This window comes from Lacerta agilis, chromosome 1 (assembly GCF_009819535.1).
Source record: "Lacerta agilis isolate rLacAgi1 chromosome 1, rLacAgi1.pri, whole genome shotgun sequence".
Classification (NCBI taxonomy): domain Eukaryota; kingdom Metazoa; phylum Chordata; class Lepidosauria; order Squamata; family Lacertidae; genus Lacerta; species Lacerta agilis.
This window is the reverse complement of record NC_046312.1, coordinates 21,594,035-21,618,787: the sequence shown is the minus strand read 5'-3', so window position 1 is coordinate 21,618,787 and position 24,753 is coordinate 21,594,035. Positions and strand designations below refer to the sequence as shown.

Sequence of the window (24,753 nt, the reverse complement as noted above, 5' to 3'; positions counted from 1 at the left end):
GCTCAGCAAAGATCTGTAGGTTTTCCACATTGGCAATGCCTGGGCTAAAGTATCATAACATTCAACTACCTTTGCCAATGGTATGTCTATATTTCGATGTCTACATTGCAATATTATTGGGAAGGGGTGAGTGCTGCAAAGGGCCTGTTAGATAAAAGGAAACTTTAACACAGAATATGCAGAGGCGGTTAAAGAGGATGCGTCATTGGCGACACAGCGACAGCAGTTCGTCTCTACATCTGTACGGGACATGAGGCACACCAGTGAGTGCAAACATTACTGAAGCACACAGCAAGCTCACTTACTTAAGATGTGCACCATCACCTGTAAAGAAATGGGCACTGTGTGTCCCTTTAGAGTGTACTGTAGTGAAGAAACGATCCAGATTGTGCAATAAAAGATTCTTCATCTTTCTGAGGGGGGAATGCAGTCCATGTTGACTTGATCTGAGCTTGGATTTAGTTTGTGTCAATGATATGCGGAAGATCTATAATTTGTGTATGTAGAGAAGTTACAAGTCTGGATATATTCAGAAATGCATTGAAAATAAATGATAAGAGAAGGTGTTAGAGATCTCCCGTTTCCGAGAAAGAAAGTGGCTCATTAGGAAAGGATGGGATGTCAGGAGACGGCCAGAACCGGAAGCGGTTAGAGAGAGACGGATGATTCGATGGAGACTTGGGAGACTTTTCTTTGGGCTTGCTTGTGCTTCTCAAAAAGGCAATCTTTTTGCGTTGAGCAGCTAAGTGTTATCACCCAGAGATCCCAAAAGGAAGAAGAAAGGAAGAAAAAAAAGTAACAGAAATAACTAAAATGTACTTCAAACAACCAAGAGACCAGCTAAACATGAAAATGGACCAATTATTTATTCTACAGCAACTACTAAATCAGGTGAGGGATTAGATGAGAAAATGGTGCAGCCACAGCCAATAGTATCTACGATTATACATACATAGTAAAATCACACATGCAATAGACACATCTGATGTTTTTCTCTGTACAGTGGTCCTTGGTTCTCAAATGCCAAAAACCCAAAAGTAAGTGTACCGATTTTAGAACGTTTTTCGGAAACTTATGCAGCTGTCGGTTTCTAGGGCACCTGCACCAATCAGAAGCTGCACCTTAGTTTTCAAACATTTCAGAAGTCAAATGGACTTCTGGAACGGCTTAAGCTTGGTGCTTTTGTTTTTGCTATTTATTTTGTGTTTTTGAGGCTTTTTCGGTGAATTTGTTTTTGTAACTGTGTGGAACCCAGTTCAGCTACTGATTGAATGGATCAATCTGTTTTGCATTACTTTCTATGGGAAAGCGCCCCTTGGTTTTGGAACGCTTTGGTTTTGGAAAGGACTTCCGGAATGGATTCAGTTTGAGAACCAAGGTACCACTGTACTGCAGTTTAGAAATATCACTGCGTTGTTGCAGGCCAAGCCTGCATTTCTTAATCATTCGGGGGCATATGCTTTTACTTTGTGTAGCATCTCTTACAGAATTTGTAAATGAGAAAGGACACAGAGCATTCCCCAGTTCATGAGCTGCATGTAAGTGGTTCTTGATCCAGGAGAGATGCCTATTAATGGCTTGTGGTTCAGCTCTGGCTGCAGCTTGTGGTTAGTGAGTCCATGAGCCCAGGCACTGACAACACACTAAGCCAAATCATGGCTTAGTTTAGCATGGTACAAGAGAGAGAGAAACTGGGGAGAAGTAAAGTAGTTATGAACTCCTCGCTGGCAGCAGCCTGTACATAATTTTTGTGTTCCTCGTAAGCCATAACTTGGCTTACTGGGTTGTGCAAGCCAGCATGTGTACTATGGCCACACATTTACCATTATAATTAAGGTCTACATTAAAATTTCACATCATTCCCCCCCCCACACACACACTTGTATACATTGCAAAGTGCATCTAAGTAAGGCACATTTGAACACAATGGGACTTTAGCACAAGGTTGAGCACTTAAATTCCACAAGTTACAAATACAATTGAGGCCTAACTTCCTCTGGATTAAGTCTCGGCTAGTTAATATCATGCACCTTCCATCTCTCCCAATGTGTCACATGGTTGGCACACACAGTTTCTTTAGAAAATATCTGTACGGCATAAAGAAAAGTTGTGAGAAGTTTTCGTAAGATTTTCACTGAATGCTCATGTTTTCTTCCTGCTCTTTAATAAACGCCAGCCTTTTCCAATAATCCTGAAAATTGCTTTTACCTCTAAGTCAATGATTATGTAGTTGCATTTTAGTGTAACATACTCTGCTTTCTTACTGACAAACAGCTGGTTATAAAATGAAAAGCACCAACCAACACCATGTGTCTCTTGAAATCACTACCAACCCTTCCCACTTTTCTTACTTTGTCTCTGTGCGACCACTTCTTTCCTAATTACTCCCTCTACTGTTAAGAGATGGGCCACACCTTCAGAGTGTATCAAATGTCATAGTAAATTACACTATGCGGTGGAACCTTTATATATTTTTTATATATTTTGGACAGCACGAAGTGAAAAATCCCCATCCATTAATTTTAAAACAGTACTTAATAGATCTCACGCAATCAACTCAGAAAACATGTTGAGTCAAGATGCCGTTAAAAAAACACAGACATTTGTAAGAATCTGATAAATTCAGAGAACTACTATGTCTAACAGGACATATGACAGTAATATTATTAGTATTCAGTAATCCAAAATTATTTTATTTACTATAAACCATCTTTCAGTCATAATGCCTCTCAAAGAAGTTTAAAAAAAAAGAACAAAACTGAAGATGAAGTAAATAATAATAATAATAATCTAAAAACCACTAGACAAGAAGTCTAATTTAGTAGCAGCAATGGCAGGACAACAACCAAACCACAGCATCAAAATAAGCAAAACCTTCAAACAGAAGCAGCAGCAAAAGAAAAACTTTGCTCCATCTACATGTTGATAGCTCAGTAAAAGAGTTTTATGTTTCACACTGCCCTCCCCAGAAAACAGACTGTGCTGGATGAACCTCCAAATAGTAGGGAGTTTCCCCAAAAAAGGTCCCAAAACTAAAAACTCTGCTCCTTATTGAACAGGGGTAGGAAACCAGTGACTCTTCAGAGCTGTTTGGACTCCAGCTTCCATGAACCATAGCCATCATGGGCAATGGTCAGGGATGATGGGAGTTCCATATCTGCATTGTTGAGGATCCACAACTCATAGTAGTCATGGCTTCAATGGCACAGCTTAAAAAGCTAGAAAATGGTTTATCAGCTGTATATGGACCCCTGTTGTTGCAACTCTTAAGTTTGATAAGTAATGGCTGCAACCTCAATATAATCTGTGCTTAAAAAGCAAATCAACATTCAGTCCCGAGAAAAAAACTGTTTAGCAACCCTGTATAAATAAGTGCAAACTCATTTTCAGAGGTAGCTCCAGAGTGGTGAACTGGGACATCGCTGCGACAGTAAAACCAACCTCACTTTGTATAGTGCACCCAAGAACACCAAGCTGTACAACATAATTCTCCATCTGTGCTTGCAGTCAAAGTCCACTTCCCAAAGGACTCATAATTCTAGAATGGGAAAGTATGCTCTGCATACTTTTCCTGCTTCTGCTGGTGGTGTATTTGTGTGTGTGTGTGTGTGTGTGTGTGTGTGTGTTGGGGGGCAGGGAATAAAGAGCTACTCATTTCACCTAAACCTCAAACCCTGCCCCCCCCCCCGGTAATCCCTCTAGGTTCTTTCATCAGCCATTAACCCCAATCTCCTCTTCCCTTCATGCAACTCTCGGCTGCCCACCTTCTTTTCAGGAAGCTTAGGCTCAAGATTATGCTTGCTAGCTCTGCTTTGCCTTTGTGCTCAGCAAAAAGTGAGAGGGAGCTAGATGTTCTGTAGATTCTTGCCTCCAACTGGGAACCCTGTACCAATGAACTTCCCAATCACACATACAGGCTTTATGCACCTACTGAGATCCAGGTATACCCACACTTTTTGAAACCTTCCACTGAACGTACAGAGATAGTGGTCAGTAGGTGTGACCCCACTGAGGAACCCCATGTTCACTGAATGTTTGAATGGAAAGCGACAACCTGTTCAAACCTACCTCCTCAGCACAACACCCACTCCCCTATCACGTTGTCTATGAAACAGGTGAAAGTTGTCTATGAAACTTTGTGGAACCAGAAGGTATCACCATTCTCTCGATTTCTACCATCTCCACAAGGTGGTCTCCTTGTCTACCCTTCCTCATGAAAGTGCATTTAAAATAGCCCACTAAAAACAGATGTGCTTCTCTCTAATTTGCCACTTGATTTCAGTGGCATTCAGAAATGCTCAGCCGTGGCTGAATTGCACCCTTTGTCCCCCCCCCCCCTTAGCTAGCTATCCTTCCCAGCACCAACAGACCAGCAGTTAACTATCCATTAAGTACAATACCACCTACCTTTCCCCACAGGTCCATTATTCTGCTCTCTGCCTTCCACTGAGCCAGACTCTGCGGAGACATTCTCCAGATTCTCCTGCTGCTTGGGCAGCTGTGAAGGCAATGGTGACCCGGCTGTGTCTGTGCTTTCTGAGTGCCATGGAGGGCTCTCTACTGAGGATTTCAACCGTTCTCTTGTAGCTTCTTTCTTTGGCTTCATGAGTTTAACCAAGGCTCTAGCTCCTATCCAGTGGTTTTTCCTATTATTGAGGGAAGCAGCAGCAATCATTTTGTTTCTTTTTTTTAGCACAGTGCGATTCTTATCTTTTCTCTCCACCATAAAAAGAGTACAGTGGTACCTCAGGTTACATACGCTTCAGGTTACATACTCCGCTAACCCAGAAATAATGCTTCAGGTTAAGAACTTTGCTTCATAATAAGAACAGAAATCGTGCTCTGGCGGCGCAGCAGCAGCGGGAGGTCCCATTAGCTAAAGTGGTGCTTCAGGTTAAGAACAGTTTCAGGTTAAGAACGGACCTCCGGAACGAATTAAGTACTTAAACCGAGGTACCACTGTACTGCGAAACTGAATTGGCATCAGGAAGATGACATTCCCCAACTCAATAAAAGTTGGGCCGCATTTTGCCAGAGGATTTAAAAACCAAAAACTGGGCAAAGACCCTTGCATGGAGTTTTCACATAAACAAACATCCCATGCTTTTTTTATTTGTTGTCTCTTATGAGGACCTTTTCGGATTCCATTCATTAAAAACCCTTCTGGGAGAAAGATGGGGACTTAACACTGTACCTGCTCACTGCTAAGATACATACAGACACCACTGCCCTTATCTGTGAGCCTTATATAGCAGCAGTGGTAAACCTTCATCCTGCAGGCTGAATGTGGCCCTCTAGGCCTCTCTATCTGGCCCCTGGGACTCACCCCAGGTCACTGCCCATCACTGGCACCTTCCTCAAGTGCATTTGCCTGGCTGTTGCATGTGCTTCAACTGCACATCTTGCTGGCCTGAATGGAGGGTGGAGAAAAGTGGTCTGTGTGGTGTCTAGAGATCTTTGGCTTTTGTGTGGCAAATGTAGCTTACTGTACAAAGTAAGAGTTGCATCTGTAGCTTCACTCACTTTTGCTTCTGACCCTACTCATCCGTGGCATGCAGCCTCCGGCTGAAAAACGCCCCAACCCTTGCCTTGCATCCACACATGATGAAACCTGCAAGGTGTGACCAACCCCCCAACCCCAATATCTTCCCTAAGAGAAAATGCCCATGCCTCAATAAATAGGATTTCTAGACTGCAAGAACTGTCAGTAAGTGGCCGCCTTTCCAAACACAAAGGGGTGATATACCCCAAGTTGCCATCGCACACTTAAGGGGCATCTTTCTGCCTAGGACAGGACTGCCCGTGAGAAAACTTACTTTTTTGGAGCTGGATCATAAAACTTATACTGATCCATTATTTTCTCCTCCAGTTTTTCTTTGTGTCTCCTTAATGCATTCAGTTTATCACTGTTGAAAAACCAAAGCGGCAGGGGAAAAACAACACATTAGCACTTAGAGGGTTCGACTTGCTAGGAATTGAGTATAATTAATAATTCAACTCTCACAAAGCCCGTAGGCAGGATTTTGAGTGACGAAAAGCCCTTCTGAGAAAGTACCTCTCACACAGAAGTAATTAGCTCCATGATTAAGCACGTCAGCAGTCTAGTTGGTAGAGCAACCACCACCAAAAAGCTGAGGCACAAAAAAAAACAACAAGGAGGATTTTAAAATGCTTGGCAGTCCTTGGGAAAAAAAAGTGCTGGTTTTGTTTTGTTTTTGGAACGTGTGAGCTAAACTATCTATAGGTAGATATACAATCATGACAAGTTCATGGCAGGATTTAATGACCACACAATATGTCTGGGCCTCTGGACAATGTAGTTGGGTGCCTGGAAAGTAGAGGGCTGTTACCATGTCTGCTAAAAGTTTAGGGATCAGCCAGTACCACGTGAAATAGAGCCTCACACCTTCATACCGCAGCTTGTCCCAGCAAATTTTACATAACTTACCAGGTGCATCGTTCAATCTGTCATATATCAGGTAAGCAAATCTGGCACTTAAAAAAACCCAAAACACTACCTTTATGTATGCATGTTGTCATCAACCTATTATATACACTATGAGTGCATGAAACAAGACTGCTGCTCCAGCTGTTGCCTGCTATGACTCATTCAAGAGTACTTGGGGACACCCTCACAAAGTTTGTTTCAGGTGCACTTAAAGGCTTGCGTGCACCAGGCAAGTCTCAGGACTTGATTTCCCTCCGTGTCTTGTTGCAAATTGCTTTTGCAACTTTCCAAAGTTTCAGGCAACAGGTTGAGACAAAGCCTGGGAGGCTGCTCTTCATGGTCCAGAGGAAATCTGAATTATACATAGAGGCTAATACAAGACAGCACATCATGAGGATTATCTGTGATAACTGGCGACATCACTAGTTAATAAAAAAAAAAAATCCTTCCAGTAGCACCTTAGAGACCAACTAAGTTTGTTCTTGGTATGAGCTTTCGTGTGCATGCACACGTCTTCAGATACACTGAAACAGAAGTCACCAGACCCATATATATAGTGAGAGGGTGGGGAGGGGTATTACTCAGAAGGGTGGTGGGAATGGGTGATTGGCTGATAGGTGGGGGAAACCTGTTGACGACTGTTAACGACTGCAATTGGTGTTACAGGAAAAAGCAAGGGGTGAGATGGCTAAAAATAGCTTTATCATGTATAATGAGATAAGAATCCAATGTCTCTATTCAGACCAGGTCTCTCCATGGTTTTAAGTTTGGTAATAAGTTGCAATTCAGCAACTTTTCTTTCCAGTCTATTTCTGAAATTCTTTTGTAATAAGACAGCTACTTTGAGATCTTGTATAGAATGTGTTGGGAGATAGAAGTGTTCTCCTACTGGCTAGACATTGCTGGCAAGGCGCAGAGGTGCCTTCGGAGACTGGGCCAGCTCTGCTGGGGGGGGTGACAAAAAAAAATCCACACCGGGTACCACCTGACCTTGCTACGCCTATGCCCAGCACAATCCCAAAATCTGCTCCAGAGAGTTGGGGGGCCCTTAAGAGAAGATTTTGGGGAGGAGAGGAAGGAGAGGAAGGGGGAATCCCACTGAGTGGAAATCCATTTGTGCAGTGTTGGATACAAGTCAATATCTTTCAGCCATCAAATGCTTCAGTGAACAGGATTATTATCATTTTTAAAAATGCCTAAATGTTAATAATTAGGGGGAGATGTGCACCTCATCAGGGAGGGCATTCCATGAGCAAGAGGCCACTACTGAGAAGGCCCTGTCACAAGTTCACAACAGACAGGCAGAACCCAGGGTGATGGCACCAATAAGGCATTACCAGTCAACCACTGTGGTCTGTGATGGTTTATCTTCTAGCTACTTGGCATCCCAGGCCGTTAGGGCTTTGCATACTGATACCAACACCTCGAACTGGGTGTGGTAACTCACCCTGCAGTCAGTACAGTGCTTTCAGGAAATAACTCTCCGCAGCTTGCATCTACTTTCACACCCCAGCATGAAGTTGCTCAAGTGCAGGAGCAGGAATCTATGCAATACTCTGTATGCTTAAGCTGCATAAAATGATCACCCAGTTGCTCAGAAGCTTTTTAAATTGACTTTTGGCTGTGCCAATGTGGCCCAAGGGACACAGATATCCCCTTGGATGTCTCCATGCATCCTTACTGCCACACTTTGATAACAGTCTCACTGACAACATGATAAATGGGGGGGGGGAGTCTTACATATATTGCTTCTGTTCCTCATGATACTGCTCTTTGTTCTCCATGTTCTGCTCCAACAGCATTTGGTTCTGTTGACTCAGCATCTGGATCTGACTCAGGAGATGATGATTCTCTTCTTCCAAGTTTCCTTTTAGACGAGCCAGAAGCTATTCAACAGACACATCACAGGTGAAGTTCCTCTACCTGCACATGTCTATTCACCATTAATAAAACGGCACAGAGTCAAGGGTCCTTTGTCAAGCTCACCAACTAGATAACCGAGTGCCAAACCACTGCCACCAGTGCTAAGATGCACATGCATAAGTATGTTTCACTGAAATAAATTACTGGCTGTTTGCTGCATTTATATTGTGGTGGCCTATTGCTTTCATTGCCATTCATTGATTGATTTTAACTGGAAGTGAAATAAGGCATGACAGGCTGCATGATCCAGCTTGGATGATGCTGAAACCCTAACAAAGCAAGGTGGGAGAAGCTTTCAAGTGCATTGTGGAGCTAAACAAACAAACAACAGTTACGAGACAGGAAAAGATGAAGGCATGGAAAGGGTTAGCTCCCCAACTCCATCCTGTTCTCCAGTCCACCCATCTCACTTTTTAAGGATTTGGCAGCAACCCAAGCCTAACACCAGGGTTTCTCCTTCAAATTACTGGCATTTAAGTGCAAGCCACTACATTTTGCTCCCTTCGGCTGCATTCTCACCTAACAGTAAACCATGGTAAATGATTTACCACAAACACGCAGATAACTCTCTCTTCATTTCTCCTTGCTAGCAACAATCCATCTTCCTGGGCTTCGCAGTATGGCTGAACCAGGGATTGTTGTTTGCTTCACTCCAAACAAAGGACAATCCGAAACCAAGGTTTGTTCTTGGCTTACCAGTTGCTTGGAGTGAAAGAAGCCATTCAACATTAATGTTATACCAAGGATTGTGGTTTGTTGCTCCTGTTTGCACCATAGAGGAGCAGTGAAGTGGGAGTGATCTGCCATGGGTTATGGTCCTCTGTGAATGAAGCAGAATCTATTTATGGACTGGCAAAGTCTTCCTGATCCCACAATAACCACCTGTATTTCATTGGTCCATAGATCTCACCTCACAGTGGTTGTCCAATTTAGTAAAGGAAATGTCCATGGTCTGGTACTGCTCCTTCAGCTCATCATAGCGAGTTTGACAGCAGTTCAGCTCTCGCTGGGTGCTATTTAAGGATATTTTCAGTTCCTTGGTATGGATGTGAAGCCCCTCATAGTCTGCTTTGAGCTTGCTGTGCAAGAAATTAACCCTAAATGGGAAAAGCCAAACATCTCACTGCTTCCCTGTCCAAATCTTCAACAGCAATTTAAACCAGAAATGAACAGTTAAAACCTTGGTCCTGCTGAAGGGTAAGAATACAGTGTTTCTGAATGCTAAACAAAGAGGCAGGTCTATTTCTATTAGCATATAATTAGTCAAGCATTAGATCTGCTAATAGTAAAATCTGAGAGGGATTACAAGTTTCAATGGTACCTCTGTTTTCCAAAAGCAAGGTTTTAACTTACTGGTAATCCTACTCCATTTAAGCACAATTATCACTTTATTTCAGCTTTAAGCTAAGCACAATTATGCCCTGCCCAAAATAATTACCAGTGCAGGATTTGAGGGTGTGTGTTTTTAATACTGGCATTTTCTAGGCTCATACTCCTGAAAATTTCAGTTGTTCATTCAGTCCTGTGATATATAATATCCTGCATAATGTCCCCAAATTTTTGCCTATGATTAGGGATGGGGAACATTTCTGGGTGAAAAAATATACAACATAGACACAGAAAGATGTTAGTATTGTCATCCATGTTAAAATGACAATGGTATACTGTAATAGAAGGCCTATCAAAACATTCCATACCTAACCTATATGCAGTGTGCTAGCAAACACTGTGTTTTTTACATAGGTAAAAGGTAAAAAGGTAAAGGACCCCTGGACGGTTAAGTCCAGTCAAAAGTGACTACGGGGTGCAGCGCTCATCTCGCTTCAGGCCGAGGGAGCCAGCATTTGTCCACAGACAGTTTTTCCGGGTCATGTGGCTAGCATGACTAAACCGCTTCTGGTGCAACGGAACACCTTGATGGAAGCCAGGGCACACAGAAACGCCATTTACCTTCCCACCGCAGTGTTACCTATTTATCTAATTACACTGGTGTGCTTTTGAACTCCAAGGTTGGCAGAAGCTGGGACAGAACCACAGGAGCTCTTTAACGAGTCTGCGCAACCTATCTGCTGCGCGTGTATTTATAAGGGAATGTCAACTCTCCTAATTTTGTTAAACTTGTGAAGACAAGTAGGGAGAGGATATTATAAATAATATACCCTCCCCCGGACTCCCATACTTTCCCACAAAAGGGGCTGGCATAATTTCTGAGGATGTGTACCTTTCCAACTCTTCTCTCAGTTTCTGGTTCTCCGCAGTCACTATTGCACTTGCTCTCTTTTCCTGCTGCAGAACATCTTTTTCTGTTTTTAAAACCATTTCCAGCTCTTCCAGTTTGGATTTGTGTTGTATCAAACCATTATATCTGCAGGAAAGAAATAAAAGAATGGCTGCTATTTTGTCTTAATGCTTCTCACGGTTAAAACATGATTCGGTAAATCGAGATTTATTTTCTCTGTGTCAACAGATTCTGATGGTCTATTGTTAATTTATGTATTTGCTTAGGCCACAATGCAACCAAAGTTAGGAACTCCTCTTGCATGCCTAATTCTCTGTGATTCGGATTGATAGGACCTGAAAGTTCTTATCTGTGGCTGCATAACATCCATATTTTGGGGTTTATTCCATGTACTTAAACCATATACATTGTAATTTATGTATTTTTACACACACACACACACACACACACACACACACACACACACACACTTACAAACATCTGATACAGGAGAAACTACTGGCACATACAATATTTCCAACACAAGGAACTTGAGAAGGTTGCCAACTCATCAGGGGGACGGGCAGATCGGCCTGCTTTTGTGCCTTTAAACAGATGCTTGATCTGCTGAAATCTGCAAGTGATGCTTTTCATTACATGAAAACATCATCTGCTAATATCTGCAGAGGAAACTGCTAAGTAAAGGCTGAGACCAGGTTTTTTTTTGGGGGGGGGGGTTTAAAGTTGGTAACCCTTTTTATAACCCCATCCTGCAGTAAATCCCCCAGGGGGGGCTTCAGACATGAATAACCCATTTATTCCAAGAGGCTAACCTTTCTCCAAGGTCTTTGTGCTCCAGATCCAAGTTTTTGTGGAGCGCTTTGAGGCAGCTGTGCTGCTTTATCAGCGTTTCATATTCTGTCGACTGCCGCTCATGCAGCGAGGCCAGGTGCTCGTGGTCTTGCAGGAGGGACTCGTATTCTGCCTTGAGCTGATCTTTCTGCTTCAACAGATTGTCACATTCGTTCTCCTTGGTCAGCTGCTGGTTTTGGAGTAGAGCGTTTTGGGCCATCAAGGAGGCACTCTGGGAATTTAGGGCTGAGTTCTCCACCTGAAAGTTTCTCAGAGAAACAAGAAAAGATTCATCAGCACACAGGGGCAAATTATATAAAAGGTGCTTGCATTGCTACACCACTTTGGAACTGAATGCCTGGTAGGGAACCTTTCTCTCATACCTACTTGCTCATATGCAAAGATCTAGGGTGAATGCCCTCTTGACAGGGGAATCAATATGGAGCAACTGAAGAAAGGCATTAATGACACAGGCACCCCCTGATTGCGGAATTTCCTTCCTTTTCAGGCGTGATTTGTGTTGACCTTTCTGAGTTTTCAGTGCCAATTGAAGACCTATTTATTCACCCAAGCCTTTGGTTGACTTTGTCTTGCTGCACTTTGCAATGAGCCATTTGATTATGTATGTGTTGTTGCTTGCATACTGATTGCATGGTTTTTATTGCATTTTATCAGTACTGTACCCTGATTTGGCAACTGGTGGTTAAATATTTTATACTTCTGAGCTGGGCTGGGGAGGAAATTAAAGGAGTGGAGTTTAGGGGGAGGGCAGGATTCTATCCCCTGTGAACACATAATAGGGAGGGATTTGTCTCTCTGGATTGTGTCAAGTCCTGCATGTGTGCGTTCACAAGTCCGTTCCATCCTTCATTTTCATTTTTTTAAAAATCAATATGAAAACTCAAATTTAAATATGTATTTTAACCATAAATTGGATATTTAAAATAAATTTTAATCCCAATAGAAGCCTTTCTAAATGCATCTTGTCCTAATATATGCATTTTTAAAATAAATACGGTTGTTAGATGTGCATGCCAACATCCATTAACAACAAACTCAGGTCTCCGATGTTTACCTTTGGTGGGAATGAGAAGGAATGGATTGACTCAACAGCCAACAAGCTCACTTTTAAGCACATTTTGGTTTGTTTGTGTTTTGAGCCGAGAACTATATCGCACAAAATGATGGGAGATGGAATCCAACAATATTTGGAGTGTATCAGGTTTTCCACCTGTGCATAATGTTTTTGAACATTCTTTTCCAAATTACATAACAGCACTAAATTAAGAACAAAAAAAATGGAGAAATCCAATGTTGTGCTTTTCTGCTCGTTCCATTAGCACAAACATTTCAGCTCGCTGGAGAGAATGATCCCCCCTCTCCTCCCCCAGTTCTGGGGATTCTCCTGAGCATTGCGGAGCCAATTTCGGGGGGTGGGAGGAAAGGAGGGAAAGCCCCATTGCATAAGCAGAAGTCATTAGCTGAATCACACCCATAAAATCAAAACACACTTCAATTTCCCCGAAAATACATCAGTGTATTCATCTCACAATCTTGTGGGAGGGTAATCTTTCTTTTCCACCAGACTGACACTCAAAATGACGAGACTGATGCTAGAAACTGGCAAATTCTGTCCCATTTTAAAATGAGCCACCTAAAATGCTTCTGGCAGAAGTGCGCAGCAGGGATTTTCCTGACCTGGAGCTTGGCTGTTTGTGTTTGCATGGAAGTGTTGTGCTCTTGAAGGAAGGCGTTTTGCTTCTGTAGTGTCAGGATCTGATTGTTGAAGGAGGTGTTCTGAGTTTCCAAATGTCTTAGCTGCTCCTTCAGAAGCTGCTTCTCTGCATGTAAGGCTGCATTCTGATAAGAGAAACAGATATGAAAAGGCGGGAGAAAAAGATTCAGCTGCTACGGATTCTTCAGAGCATCTCTGACGCAAGGGGAGCCTACACTGTCTTCCATGCTTCACAAGCAAACAGCTCATGAGTGCCCTTTAAAGTTAGAAATCCTAAAGTAGGGCCAATACTGCCTATGTTACAGAAAGAAGCAGGAAATAATGGTTGCAAGTACCCCACATCCCAGACTTTCATGCAGGTAATGAAGCAGCAATGGTAGTGCACTTTCATCCTTCTTCCCCATCATCAGTGGTTTCAAGCTGTGTTCAAGAGAGAACTGGAACCCTTAGGAAGCTAATCAGGGATGTCTTAATGACAAGGTCTATAATGTCAGGACTGTTCCTTGAATTACAGCTTGCCCACCAATGCAGATCATCTCCAAAATGCAAACAAAGGTGTGTTGAGTATGTTTTGGCACATTTTCATTCTTCTGATACAGTGTCAACAGTGTGCACAAACACCATCAAATGTGCACCAGCATTTTTTGCAAAATGCATGAATGCCTTGGCAGACCATTCAATATGGAAAGAGTTGCCTGTAGGTGGAAGAAACTTGAAAACCACCAGCCTTAATAACGAGTGTCTGCAAAAGAAAGGAGGGCTTTCTTCCTCTTACTTATTCAGGCACACTCATTGAGCCCTGTATGGGAGAAGGTGTAATACTGTAGAAGACCGACATAAAGTATGAAGGGAAAGCATTCTGAAAATGCATACCAGAAGAAGGACCTTCTCAGGGGTAGCGCCTCAGTTATGGCTCCCCACAGAGATATGGCTGGCACCAAATCTCATGAGTTTTTTTTTTTTTTTAAACAGAATTTATTAACATTTTCATAATATAACACAAACCCAACCCCACACCTACAAATACAAAAACAAATACAAATACACATAAAGTCAGGATTCTTCTTCTTATTTATAACCTTACAAAAAAAAAATTTCTAGTTCTGAATCTTGACGTTTGACTTCCCCCGCCTTTTCACCTTCGGTTTTAATTCCATATACTATTTCCTTAACCACTTTTCTCTATAAAAAAAAATTTAACTTTACTTAAAAAAAAGAAAACATTACTTATCTCAATCTTTGCATTATACCCTAAATCATAACCAAATATTCTTATAGCTAAACTTATTTCTTCTGTCCTTTATCATGCTGCTTTTAACTTAAAATTCAATATCTCCTTACTTATTTAAAATAAACTTATCATTAACAGACTTCACACTCTGACCTCGGATACCATGACAGACCATTTAGATTATACATTTAACACCTCAACCCACTCCCCCTCTATCCATTGTTTTTTTCTGTCTTTCTCCAACGCCAAATCTCCCATTGTCTTCCTCCAAGTGTCCACAGATCCAGGCAGCGTCCACAGCAAACCCCGCATCGAGCCTCAGGGCGTTTCTCATCTGCATTCTGGGCTCCTCCGTTTCTTTTGCTTCTTCTTCTTGTAAAAATTCTAATTCCATGTCCCTTGCCCCCGAGCTGCCACCTCGGAGTCTGGATATTGTAAGTTTTCCCATTTCCGGTTGCTTTTCCCGGATTTGCCCAGCCATCTCAAACCATCTTTCAAACGCCCCTCCCAGCTCTTTGCCAAGGCATGATTCCATTGTGTAGAACTTTTGAAAAGCCTCCTCTGTGGAAAGTAGATCTTTTTTATGAATAATTCCACTCAAGACTTGTAGTTTCCGATTAAGCAATTCCATCTGCAAAACAGTGAGCTTTTCCTCATCCTTTAAATCTGAGTTCGATGCCAGTGTGAGCGCAAAGCCCAGCATTTTAAGAGAGAGGGTGAGTGTCAGATTTCAGTTCCTGTCTCTTCCTTCCTTTGTTTCAAATTTTTCCCACGACAAACCAAGTCGCCGCCATTTCTCCGAAGCCGGAGTATAAAGACCAAAACTTCAAGCGGAGATATTTTTTCCCCAGTTAACCCCCGAAGGGAGATCTCAACAGACTCAGTTTTTAAATTCCAAGTACTTTCTATTGATTGTTGTGGCAGCAGTCACTTAAAGAGTTAATTTCTTTCACCAGCCGAAGGGAGGGAGGCGGGCTGCCTTTCTTCTTTCCCCCAGAGCGTTCCAGGAAAACAAAGAGTCAATCAATTACTCACAGCCTCTGGGTTCTTATCAGCTCCTTAATGACAGGTAGAACTTAGACGCTCATCACAGGCTTTGCCACCGCATTTCCATCCCGGTTGGGGCATGTCCCCTATAGCCCGGCTCCGTCGTCCCTTCACCCCCACTCCCCCTTTACAGGGGGTGCGGGGGAAGGGTTCGGAGCCACAACGGGCACAGCCGGGGAGCCCAGGGTGCGGGACGCTCTTCCCGCACCCCAACCGGAGCCCCGCTATGCGGCTGCAGGGCTCCTAACCCCCGGAATGAACTGGGTGCTTCGCAGCCGAAGCATCCCACGACCACCCATAATGGCGTCAGCCGCCGGAAGTCCAAATCTCATGAGTTTTGGGCACCAGCTGAAGACCTACCTTTTCGCTCAGGCATTTGCTGAACATTACTGCCTGTTTGCTATTAATATTTCAGTTTTGGTTACTGAGAGTAACGTGGGATATTTATTTATAATGCTACATGTTGTATTTTGATAATTTTTTTATGTAACCTGCTCTGGGATTGCTATCATAATGAGAAGTAATACATGTTTTAAACAGATTAATAAAATAAGGGATGCTCCACACATTATGATTTTCCTACAGAGAGAAGTTCCATATAGGAAAATATGTCAGTGTGGCACATGAGTTTTCAGAGCCACAGGCTTGTGTAATTGGCACGTGGTTCCCTCTCAGCATACATACACAGAAATGAACCATCAATGGGCTGTACCCAACATTATCTGTCTGCTAGTGCCAGGACTCTTACACTAACGTGGACAGGTGAGCTTTAAAGCTGCTCAACAGAAGAACCCAATGCAACAGCTTCACTCGCAGAAACCTGTTGCACAACAGATTGAGCAATGCATCGTGAAACAAAGCTATCAGCAACCTGCTTGTGTATGTCTCTTGTGCAACAACATTCCACTGTCAGCAAAGTGTTTTGCTGGAACAAGTATACCACAAAGTGAATTCACCTTAGTGCAACACTGGCTACATTGCATCGCATAGGATGAACATAATAAGCTAACCCAGTAAAGGACAAAACTTACATTCCTTTCCAATTCTATAGCTCTGTCTTTTACTTTCAGAAGCTCCATTGTTGCTTCTTTGTGTCCCTTTTCCCACTTTTCCTTTGTCTGATGACAGGAAACCAAATTTTCATTGGGCTGCTTCAATGAATTCTGCAGAAGGATTCCATCCTCTTGCTTCTGCTTGACAACTTCAAAGTCCCTCCTCATCTGTAATACACGTTGTTTGTAAAATATGCCAATAAATAGAACTGTGAAGTCTACAGGAATAACTTAGCCTAACCCTAAACCCATTATCAACTGATCAAAAAACAGATGATCACGACCATATATTTCAGTTGAAAACATTCAGCATGCACCACTTTAGCTACTTTAATTGCTTTTTTCTATTAATATTTGTGAGGTTTTTAACCCAAACATTGCAATGTCTATGGAAACCTGTTTTCAAGTGTTTCTACACTGATGGTACTTCGGGTGTAACAACCTCTCATTGCTTTCTGGGTCTTGCATTTCTGCAATCTACCTCTTGAATGCTTTGTGTTTTTGAAGACTTTATTAGGCTGGTATTTCCCAAACTTCTTATAGGAGAGGCAATATTTATTCTAAACTAAGCAAGAGAGGCACTTTGCTTTTACATCCTAAAAGCTTTACTTTTAGGTGTGAAGATGAAGACTTCTTCAGTGATGGAACCCAAAATTATTTGCCCTCAGAAATACCTAACCCACTTTCCTTTTTGAGCCACTGCTCTGAGTATACCTCTTGATGGAAAGGAGACAAGCTAGGGACTTGACTCATTCAGCAAATCAATGGGCACCCTCTTCTAAGGACATGTAATTTGGTCTCCCTGTATTGGAGTGATCAGATGATCCAATCACATCTCATTCACAAATGGAGTATAGTTACCCTCAGCAGAGGTCACTCCTTTGTAAGCACATGCTTTGATCTTACAGGAACATTTAACCCATTTCAAAACTAATGCACACAATTTGGGGATTATTATGATCCAAACCCAAAATCTGTTGGGATGGGAGAGTTTGGATTCAACAGATCTTGAGCTTTCCTGGCTAAGCTGAAGATATACCAGTGTAAATCCCTGAGACTGCATCAATTAAGTCAATGTATTAAAAAAGTGGGTTACTGGGACGTGATGCAAGCAGAAAAGGACAAAGACTTACACCCCTTCCAAACCTGTTTCAGCTCAGTCACATGACCTAGCATCTCAGCATAATTTAGCTGGCAAAAAGAGTAGTGCTAATGAAATTCCTCCTGAACTTTTATTTTGAAAACTTATCTATGGTGTGTTCCAGTCAGGGCCCCAACATGGGTTTTCTATGGAAGTACACAAACACACACAGCTGCTATTTGCCCCTGCATACAGCATGTTTGAAGGCAAAGAGCAGCCAGGGGTGGGGGCACGATAGGCAGTTAACTTGTCTGCATTGGGTACAATTTCATGACCTGGATGGAGTACAAATTCCATAGCAGGGCTCCACAGTTCGCTTTTCTCCAGAATAAAAAGTGGCCCACATGCTTTTCAAATAATCAATTTTTCATAACATGCAGTTTCACCCTTTATATTATGAAGCAAAGTTTTCCCCTCTTACGGTGTTTAGTTCATTCTGTAACTGCTGATTCAAGGTGAGAAACTCTTGCAGCTGGGCCTCCAATACAGCAATTTTCTCTTCTTTATCAGATAGCGTTGTCTTTAGGTCACATTCAGTTTTGCTTTCCAGTATCTTATACTTCCTGTGAGACAATGACCATATCAGTCATGAGAAAGGCAGGAATTCTGCCATATTGAGGCATTTCAGCCATTCTTCCTGAATATTAGAAAAGAGCCCACAGAACCACTGACTTTCCATCAGTATCCTACTTTCTCATTTGCAGAGATGTACTTAGGGGGTTAGAAATTACAATAAAAACATCCGGACATGCATAAAAGGATGCTGTATGGTGAATGGCCTGGGGTGGGGGTTGGATACTGGCATCCATGGATGCATGCTGCTAGACCAGGAACAAAGAACTGGGTATGGGCAGTGGGCCAGATCCTTATCTCCCACATTACAACCCCCAGGGCCAAGCTATGCTCCTTTCAAACTCCTGACATCACAATGATGCCAAGCTTGAAATCGAACTGTGTAGGCAAAGCCATAGCCCTTTGCAAGTCCTGGTGATCAGCTGATCACTGGGGCTTACAACCCCGTGTGCATCTCTGTTTGTGAGCCCTTCCCAAGTGCTGTGCAAGCTTATAGTTGCGACTTGTGAAGCCCTTGTACACAGCACTCTGAAAGTCCTGACAATCAGCAAAGCACAGAGAAAATCCCTTTTGGGCCAGTCACAATGGTACTTGATGTGATATGCATGTTGGGCAGGTGTGCATGACTTGGCCCAAATGGTCTGGTGGGCCACACGAGGAGACCTACTTTGGCCCCACACTGGGTTAAACATACAGTAGTACTGCCACCTATGGTGAACAGTGCAGTTGGAAGAGACTGTCCAGCAGGGAGAGCAAAATAAAGGGAAATCCTTGTGCTCATGCCATTCTACTACATGACAGATATTTTTTTGCAGATGTCATGTATCCACATCTTCCTGATAATAATTTAAATAGCAAGCGATATGGAAAGCAGAACCATTACTTGGCAAAATTGCAATATTTAAGTAAACCCCCGATCTCACTAAAACTCAGTGAAGCTAAAACTTCATATTTAATTCACTATGGCTTGCAAGATGTCCCTACATCTGTGCAGCTGGCACCTCTGTTGACAGCCTTGTTTTGAAGAGAAAGTCAACCTCACAGCAACTCTAGGACTGATAGGGGACTTTCATCTACCTATATAAGCTTCTTTTAGAAACAAGTAATGTAGTTCCTTTAGAAGAAACAAATAGGAGCACCAGGGAAATCCCACAAACTTTTGAAAAGAGTACAAAGAACCTGGGAAATGTAATGAGGGGAAATGACGGCAAAATGTGCCAGAAATCCTTCCAAAACAAAAAGGTGATCTTCTCACTTGTCATTGTTGCCATTATCAGTCTCTAGGAGCAGCTCCTTATTTAATCCAATCTTCTCCAGTTCCTGGTCCAACTTGTCCATCTCACTAGACAATCTCTGGCTCTTCAACTTCTCAAGAACCAAATCCTGCAAATAAGGACCAACTTAATTAGCAGCCTAACAATGAAAGCAACAACATAATTGCTTTTCTTTACAACAATATTAGATTTTGGAAGCCCTCTGGGACACTTCACAGAAGACTTTTTCTTGCACAGTTGTCACTATTGGGAAGAAAAACTATGTTATCTACTGTACAGTACTTCTCAAGATAAAAATTTGCACTGGATGAAGAGCTGCATTTGGAACACATAGGGCACCTTTGTGATAAACCCCAGTTAAAACAAATAGTCCTTAATTAACCATAGTTTCCCATTTACAGCCTGAACCGGCAAACTATGGATACCAGCTTCAGAAAAAGTTGATATAATAAGAACTCTGAAGTATGGTTTGGTATCTTGGCTTGTTCTAAAATTTGTCAGTTTGGATGAAACAAACAGATAAGGATAACTGGGAACTTCCCAGTTCAATTGTGGGCCATAGTACAAGAGGAATCAAAGAGGCACTGTGTACAAGCCAAATGCTCATGTTTAACTTGGCTTAATATCCTAGCAGGTGTTTGAGCAAAGTCACTCTGGAACCAGCCTATTTTAATTGTGTGGACCAGGCCTTAATTTGTGAAGAAACCTTTGCTGAGGATTTACGACTTCGATGTTCTGTGTTCTTGAAATCACAACCTGCCTGTGAAATATGACCCTCTCTTCTGTGATTCAGAAATCAGGTCGGCACTAGGCAGTGATATACTAATAACTCTACAACATCTGGATTGTGGATCACAGAGAACATCACCTATAGCGGGGGTGAGGAGAAGCTAGATTGGAATCTGAACTTCCATTAGTTCAAAAATGAACAACAACAAATGAACTTTGTTCATTTACATTAGGCTGCTGCAATGAAGAAAGCTAACCAAAGAAGACACTGGGGGAGGGAAACGGCTATAAGCTCAGCTCAGCTGCAGATAACAAGTTTCTAGGGGTCACAGTGTTCTTTAATTATTTTGTGTTGTCTAATGCCTTTTCTACCTGGCTCTGGTTGGCAGACCTCACGGTTCTAGCAAAAAAAAATTAAAAAGTGGATCCAACAAGCCTAAGGTCAACAGAAATGGTAATGAGAATTCAGCCCCCTCTCTGGGCCATGACAAGATGTTATGCTCCAAATGGCCACATAGTGTCCCCCTAATTCCCCCAGTTTCATTGGATATATGTTATATATAAAATGTTCTATATATGCTACATGCTAAAATGCACACTTCGGACAAAGACATTAATGTTACATGTGCTCACCTCTCTCAATGTAGCTAGTGTTCTCTTGTCAATGGCAAGTTGCTTTAGGAATTCTTTATTGTCCTTTTCAAATTCTTTCATCTTATGAGACAAGTCTCTGGACCTAGCCAGTTCTCTTTCTAGTGTTCTATTTTCCTTCTCCAATGCTGCCAGTTCTGCAGTGTTCTCGTCCAAATTAGCATCTTTCAGCTCTACCTGCTGCCAAAGTCTTTTTGTCTCCTTTTCCAGTATTTTCTTGTCTTTATCCAGCTGGGAAACTTCTTGCTCCAACAGTTTCTTCTCCTTCTCCAGCCACTCCAACCGCTTATTTGAGATCTTCAGCTCCTCTAAATTTTTCTGGAGGGTTTGGTTCTCACTTTCAGTGCCTTCCAGTTCCTTCTCCAATTGTTGGATTTTCTTGCTGCTGTTCTCTATAATCTGCTGGAGTCTTTGGTTCTCGGCGTTCACACTCTGGTAACTCAGCTCCAGCCGTTCCGATTTCTTGATCAGAATCTTTAACATCTCTACGTTTTTCCTTAGCTCTTCTTTCTCTCTTTCCAGCTCTTTATTTTCTGCTTCTATCTGGGCCATTTTTGCGCTGGCAAACTTCATTGTCTCTACCATTCTCCTGAGTTCCAGGTTCTCTTCATCTAGCTCCTTGTTGTCCTTTTCTAGGCTTTCTAGCCGGACAGAAACATTGTGCAAGGTGTCTAGGGATTTTTTCAGCTTCCTGTTCTCCACTTCCAAGTTCCCATTTTGTTCCTCAAGAACCTCTACTTTCCCCGTAGTGATCTTCATGGCAGCAACTTTCTTTGTGAGCTGCTCATTCTCCCTCTCTAGTCGATGAAGCTCCTTGTCCATTTCCTCTACTCTTTCCACCTTTTCTTTAACCTGCTCAAAGTCCTTCTGCAATTGCTTCTTCTCAAACTCCAGCTTGCTGAGCTTGCTAGTGGTCTCTGTAACCGTTTCATGGAGTACTTTGTTTTCCACTTCAACATCTTTCACCCTGGCCTCACTACTGACCTGAGACCTCTGCCTCAGAGACAAAACCACTTGATTGAGATGGTCCGTTTCCTTTTCTAGGTCTTTTATCTACATTCAGAAACAAAACAAGATGGTGTGTTAGGCACACACAAAAAGCCCTGCTGCATCCAACCCAAAGCTCAACTAGTCTGGCATTCTGCTCCCCCAGTGGCCAATGAGATGTCTAAGGGAAGTCCACGAGAAGGACATGAACGTAATGGTACCTTCCCATGTATTCAGTACCAGGAAGCTGCAAACAAGCCCTTGGGAATTCACCTTTCAAGAAACACAACCTGGACCAAACAGGTGAGATACATGATGAAGTTGCATTATTTCAAGAAGTACGTGAGTATGAATACTGTGCACCTGGTTCAATAATCTTTGTGCTTTGTTTTGTGTCATCTCAACTGCCCAGACCTTGGGGTATAGGGCGGTATATAAATTCAATAAATAAATAAGTAAATAAAAATAAATCTCATAGCACTATGGACACACTGCCCTGCTAGCAAGCAGTTAGCACCTCTGTGACGAGTACTGTAGGCCAAAGGTTTGGCTGGAGGTGCTATGAGGTCCCTGGGTGCCAGATCATGGCAGTGTCAAGACATTCCCAATGCAGCATTAAAATTGTGGAGGAGATGGCCTGAGATATCTGTTTGGGGTATCCCAACCAACCTTGGGGAAGCAGAGTGTTTTGGTTTTCTGTGGTAATTTCCACACCACCTTGAACTGAGTTGTGTTTACTCCTTATTCTGCCCAAATGTTTACGCTACTCAAACAGGCGGTGTGACTAAGCAAGCACAATAGGAATTGTTTACTTAGGTATATCTATGATTTTGGTTTTGTCACTTTGCAATAGAGTTCCTGTGGACTGTTATGGGAGTCAGGGTAGGCAAAACTGAGTTAGTTAGATCGATCAGTATAAGGTATAAGGCAGTTTCCGTTGTTTCAATGAATTCTTGAAGCTATTCAAAACAGCAGCAAAGGTGATGCAATTCTTTCAGCATTTTTATAAATTTGATCCATACACATCTGCTTATGCAACTCAATTTTGCTTCTGGCAGTATGAAAATTGAGTTACTTCCTCTTGACACTCACTCTAAACTGGCACGTCAAGGTTACCTGAAGGTGTGGAGACACCCATGTGGACTGTGATGGATAAGTTGAAATGCTTCGTACTTTGATCCTGCCCTAATTTCCTGGCAGGAAGAAGTTTTGGTGCCTTTTTATATTTGTGGGCCAATAAGTCTTTCTAAATAACCAACCAGCCAACCAAGCAAACATGCCTCTGGGTTACATCTGCAAGCACCTGTCTCTCTTTGTCAGCTTTCAAGGTCTCCATCTTGCCCTGAAGCTCTTCCTTCTCCTTTAGCAGGTCCTCACTTAAAGCTTCCAAGTCTTGATTACTTTGCTTCTCCCTTTCAATCTGGTTCTGCAGCTTTTCAATCTGCATGGGAGAAAATTATCACAATATATCGTATGCGAGCCTGAACAAACATTGTTCACATGCAAAGACATTGTGAGGATGTAAATACTTGCACTTTTGTCCATTCAACGGTACTTTTTTCAAAGCAACAAGTTTCGACAAACTGGGTCTCTATCTCTGTATATATAAACAACACAACCTTTTACTTCTGCAAGGTTGCTGGATGTCACACTTCAGTTTGCAGTAGAACTCCAGTGCTGGAAACTGAAATTGTTTTAACCTTTAAGTGTCTGTCATGCCCCAAACTAGATGTTTTCAGCCCTATCAGCCAAGTTACAACATGTTATATACTGAAACCAGGATTATCCAATGGACAATGGACAAAAAGACCCATTTTGTGTGCACCAGGATTCTCGGGTCTGCCCTTATTGAAAAATTGCAGCTCTTTGAACTGTATCACAAGTTCTCAGGAATGCTTGCAGAAGGGTAGGCCTCAAATGTGTCATTGCCTTAGCAGAGTTTCCCATTCAGTGCTCTGGTGTGGAGATGTGGAGACCCAGAAAAAAATCAAGTTTTTCTCCAAAGCCTTTCCCCTCCCCCCTTGATATATATATATATATATATATATATATATATATATATATATATATATATATATATATATATATATATATTACATTATGGAATATTTTCTTTCAGAATGGTGAATGAAATGTTCAAAACAAGATGAAAGACCTACATTGGCTCCCAGTATGTTTCTGAGCACAATTAAAAGTGTTGGTGATGACCTTTAAAGCCCTAAATGGCCTCGGCCCTGTATACCTGAAGGAGCATCTCCACCCTCATTGTTCTGCCCGGATACTGAGGTCCAGCTCTGAGGGCCTTCTGGTGGTTCCCTCACTGTGAGAAGTGAGGTTACAAGGAACCAAGCAGAGGGCCTTCTCGGTAGTGGCACCCGCCCTGTGGAACGCTCTCCCATCAGATGTCAAGGAAATAAACAACTATCTGACTTTTAGAAGACATCTGAAGGCAGCCCTGTTTAGCGAAGTTTTTAATGTTTGATATTTCATCGTGTTTTTAATATTCTGTTGGGAGACGCCCAGAGTGGCCAGGGAAACCCAGCCAGATGGACGGGGTATGAATAATAAATTGTTGTTGTTGTTGTTGTTGTTGTTGTTACTCCCTCAAAATGTTACCTAAAAGCTGTGTAACAGGAAGACTGTTATGTAAGACTATATACAGTGTCAGATGATTACAATTCCTTTACAGTTACACTGAGGACAGGCAAGTCCTCACCGCCCCCCCCCAAAAAAAAACTGAGATGGAAACTCTCAAACACAAGCAAGATGCATTTCTGCCATTCTCACGACAGAAGGAAGAAGTGCTTCCTTTGCTTGTGAAAGGGTAGAGAAGCTTGTTTCAATCACGGCAAACCTTCAGTTTTTATAATTCCACGACAGCAACAGCTCCAA

The 24,753-nt window shown here is 42.3% G+C and overlaps 1 protein-coding gene across 1 annotated transcript in view; it reads right to left on the bottom strand.

The window, feature by feature from the left end:
• The window catches only part of CCDC88C (coiled-coil domain containing 88C), a 91,312-nt gene that overhangs the window by 6,815 nt on the left and 59,744 nt on the right, over nt 1-24,753 (bottom strand). Inside the window, exons 14-25 of the mRNA XM_033141125.1 lie at nt 23,165-23,302; nt 20,857-21,927; nt 19,476-19,603; nt 18,069-18,210; nt 16,486-16,674; nt 13,140-13,301; nt 11,423-11,700; nt 10,593-10,736; nt 9,282-9,468; nt 8,189-8,334; nt 5,817-5,906; nt 4,408-4,646 (exon numbers count right to left, since the gene is read on the bottom strand). Coding sequence (XP_032997016.1) covers nt 4,408-4,646; nt 5,817-5,906; nt 8,189-8,334; nt 9,282-9,468; nt 10,593-10,736; nt 11,423-11,700; nt 13,140-13,301; nt 16,486-16,674; nt 18,069-18,210; nt 19,476-19,603; nt 20,857-21,927; nt 23,165-23,302 — 2,914 coding nt within the window. The remainder of the gene's footprint in view (nt 1-4,407; nt 4,647-5,816; nt 5,907-8,188; nt 8,335-9,281; nt 9,469-10,592; nt 10,737-11,422; nt 11,701-13,139; nt 13,302-16,485; nt 16,675-18,068; nt 18,211-19,475; nt 19,604-20,856; nt 21,928-23,164; nt 23,303-24,753) is intronic.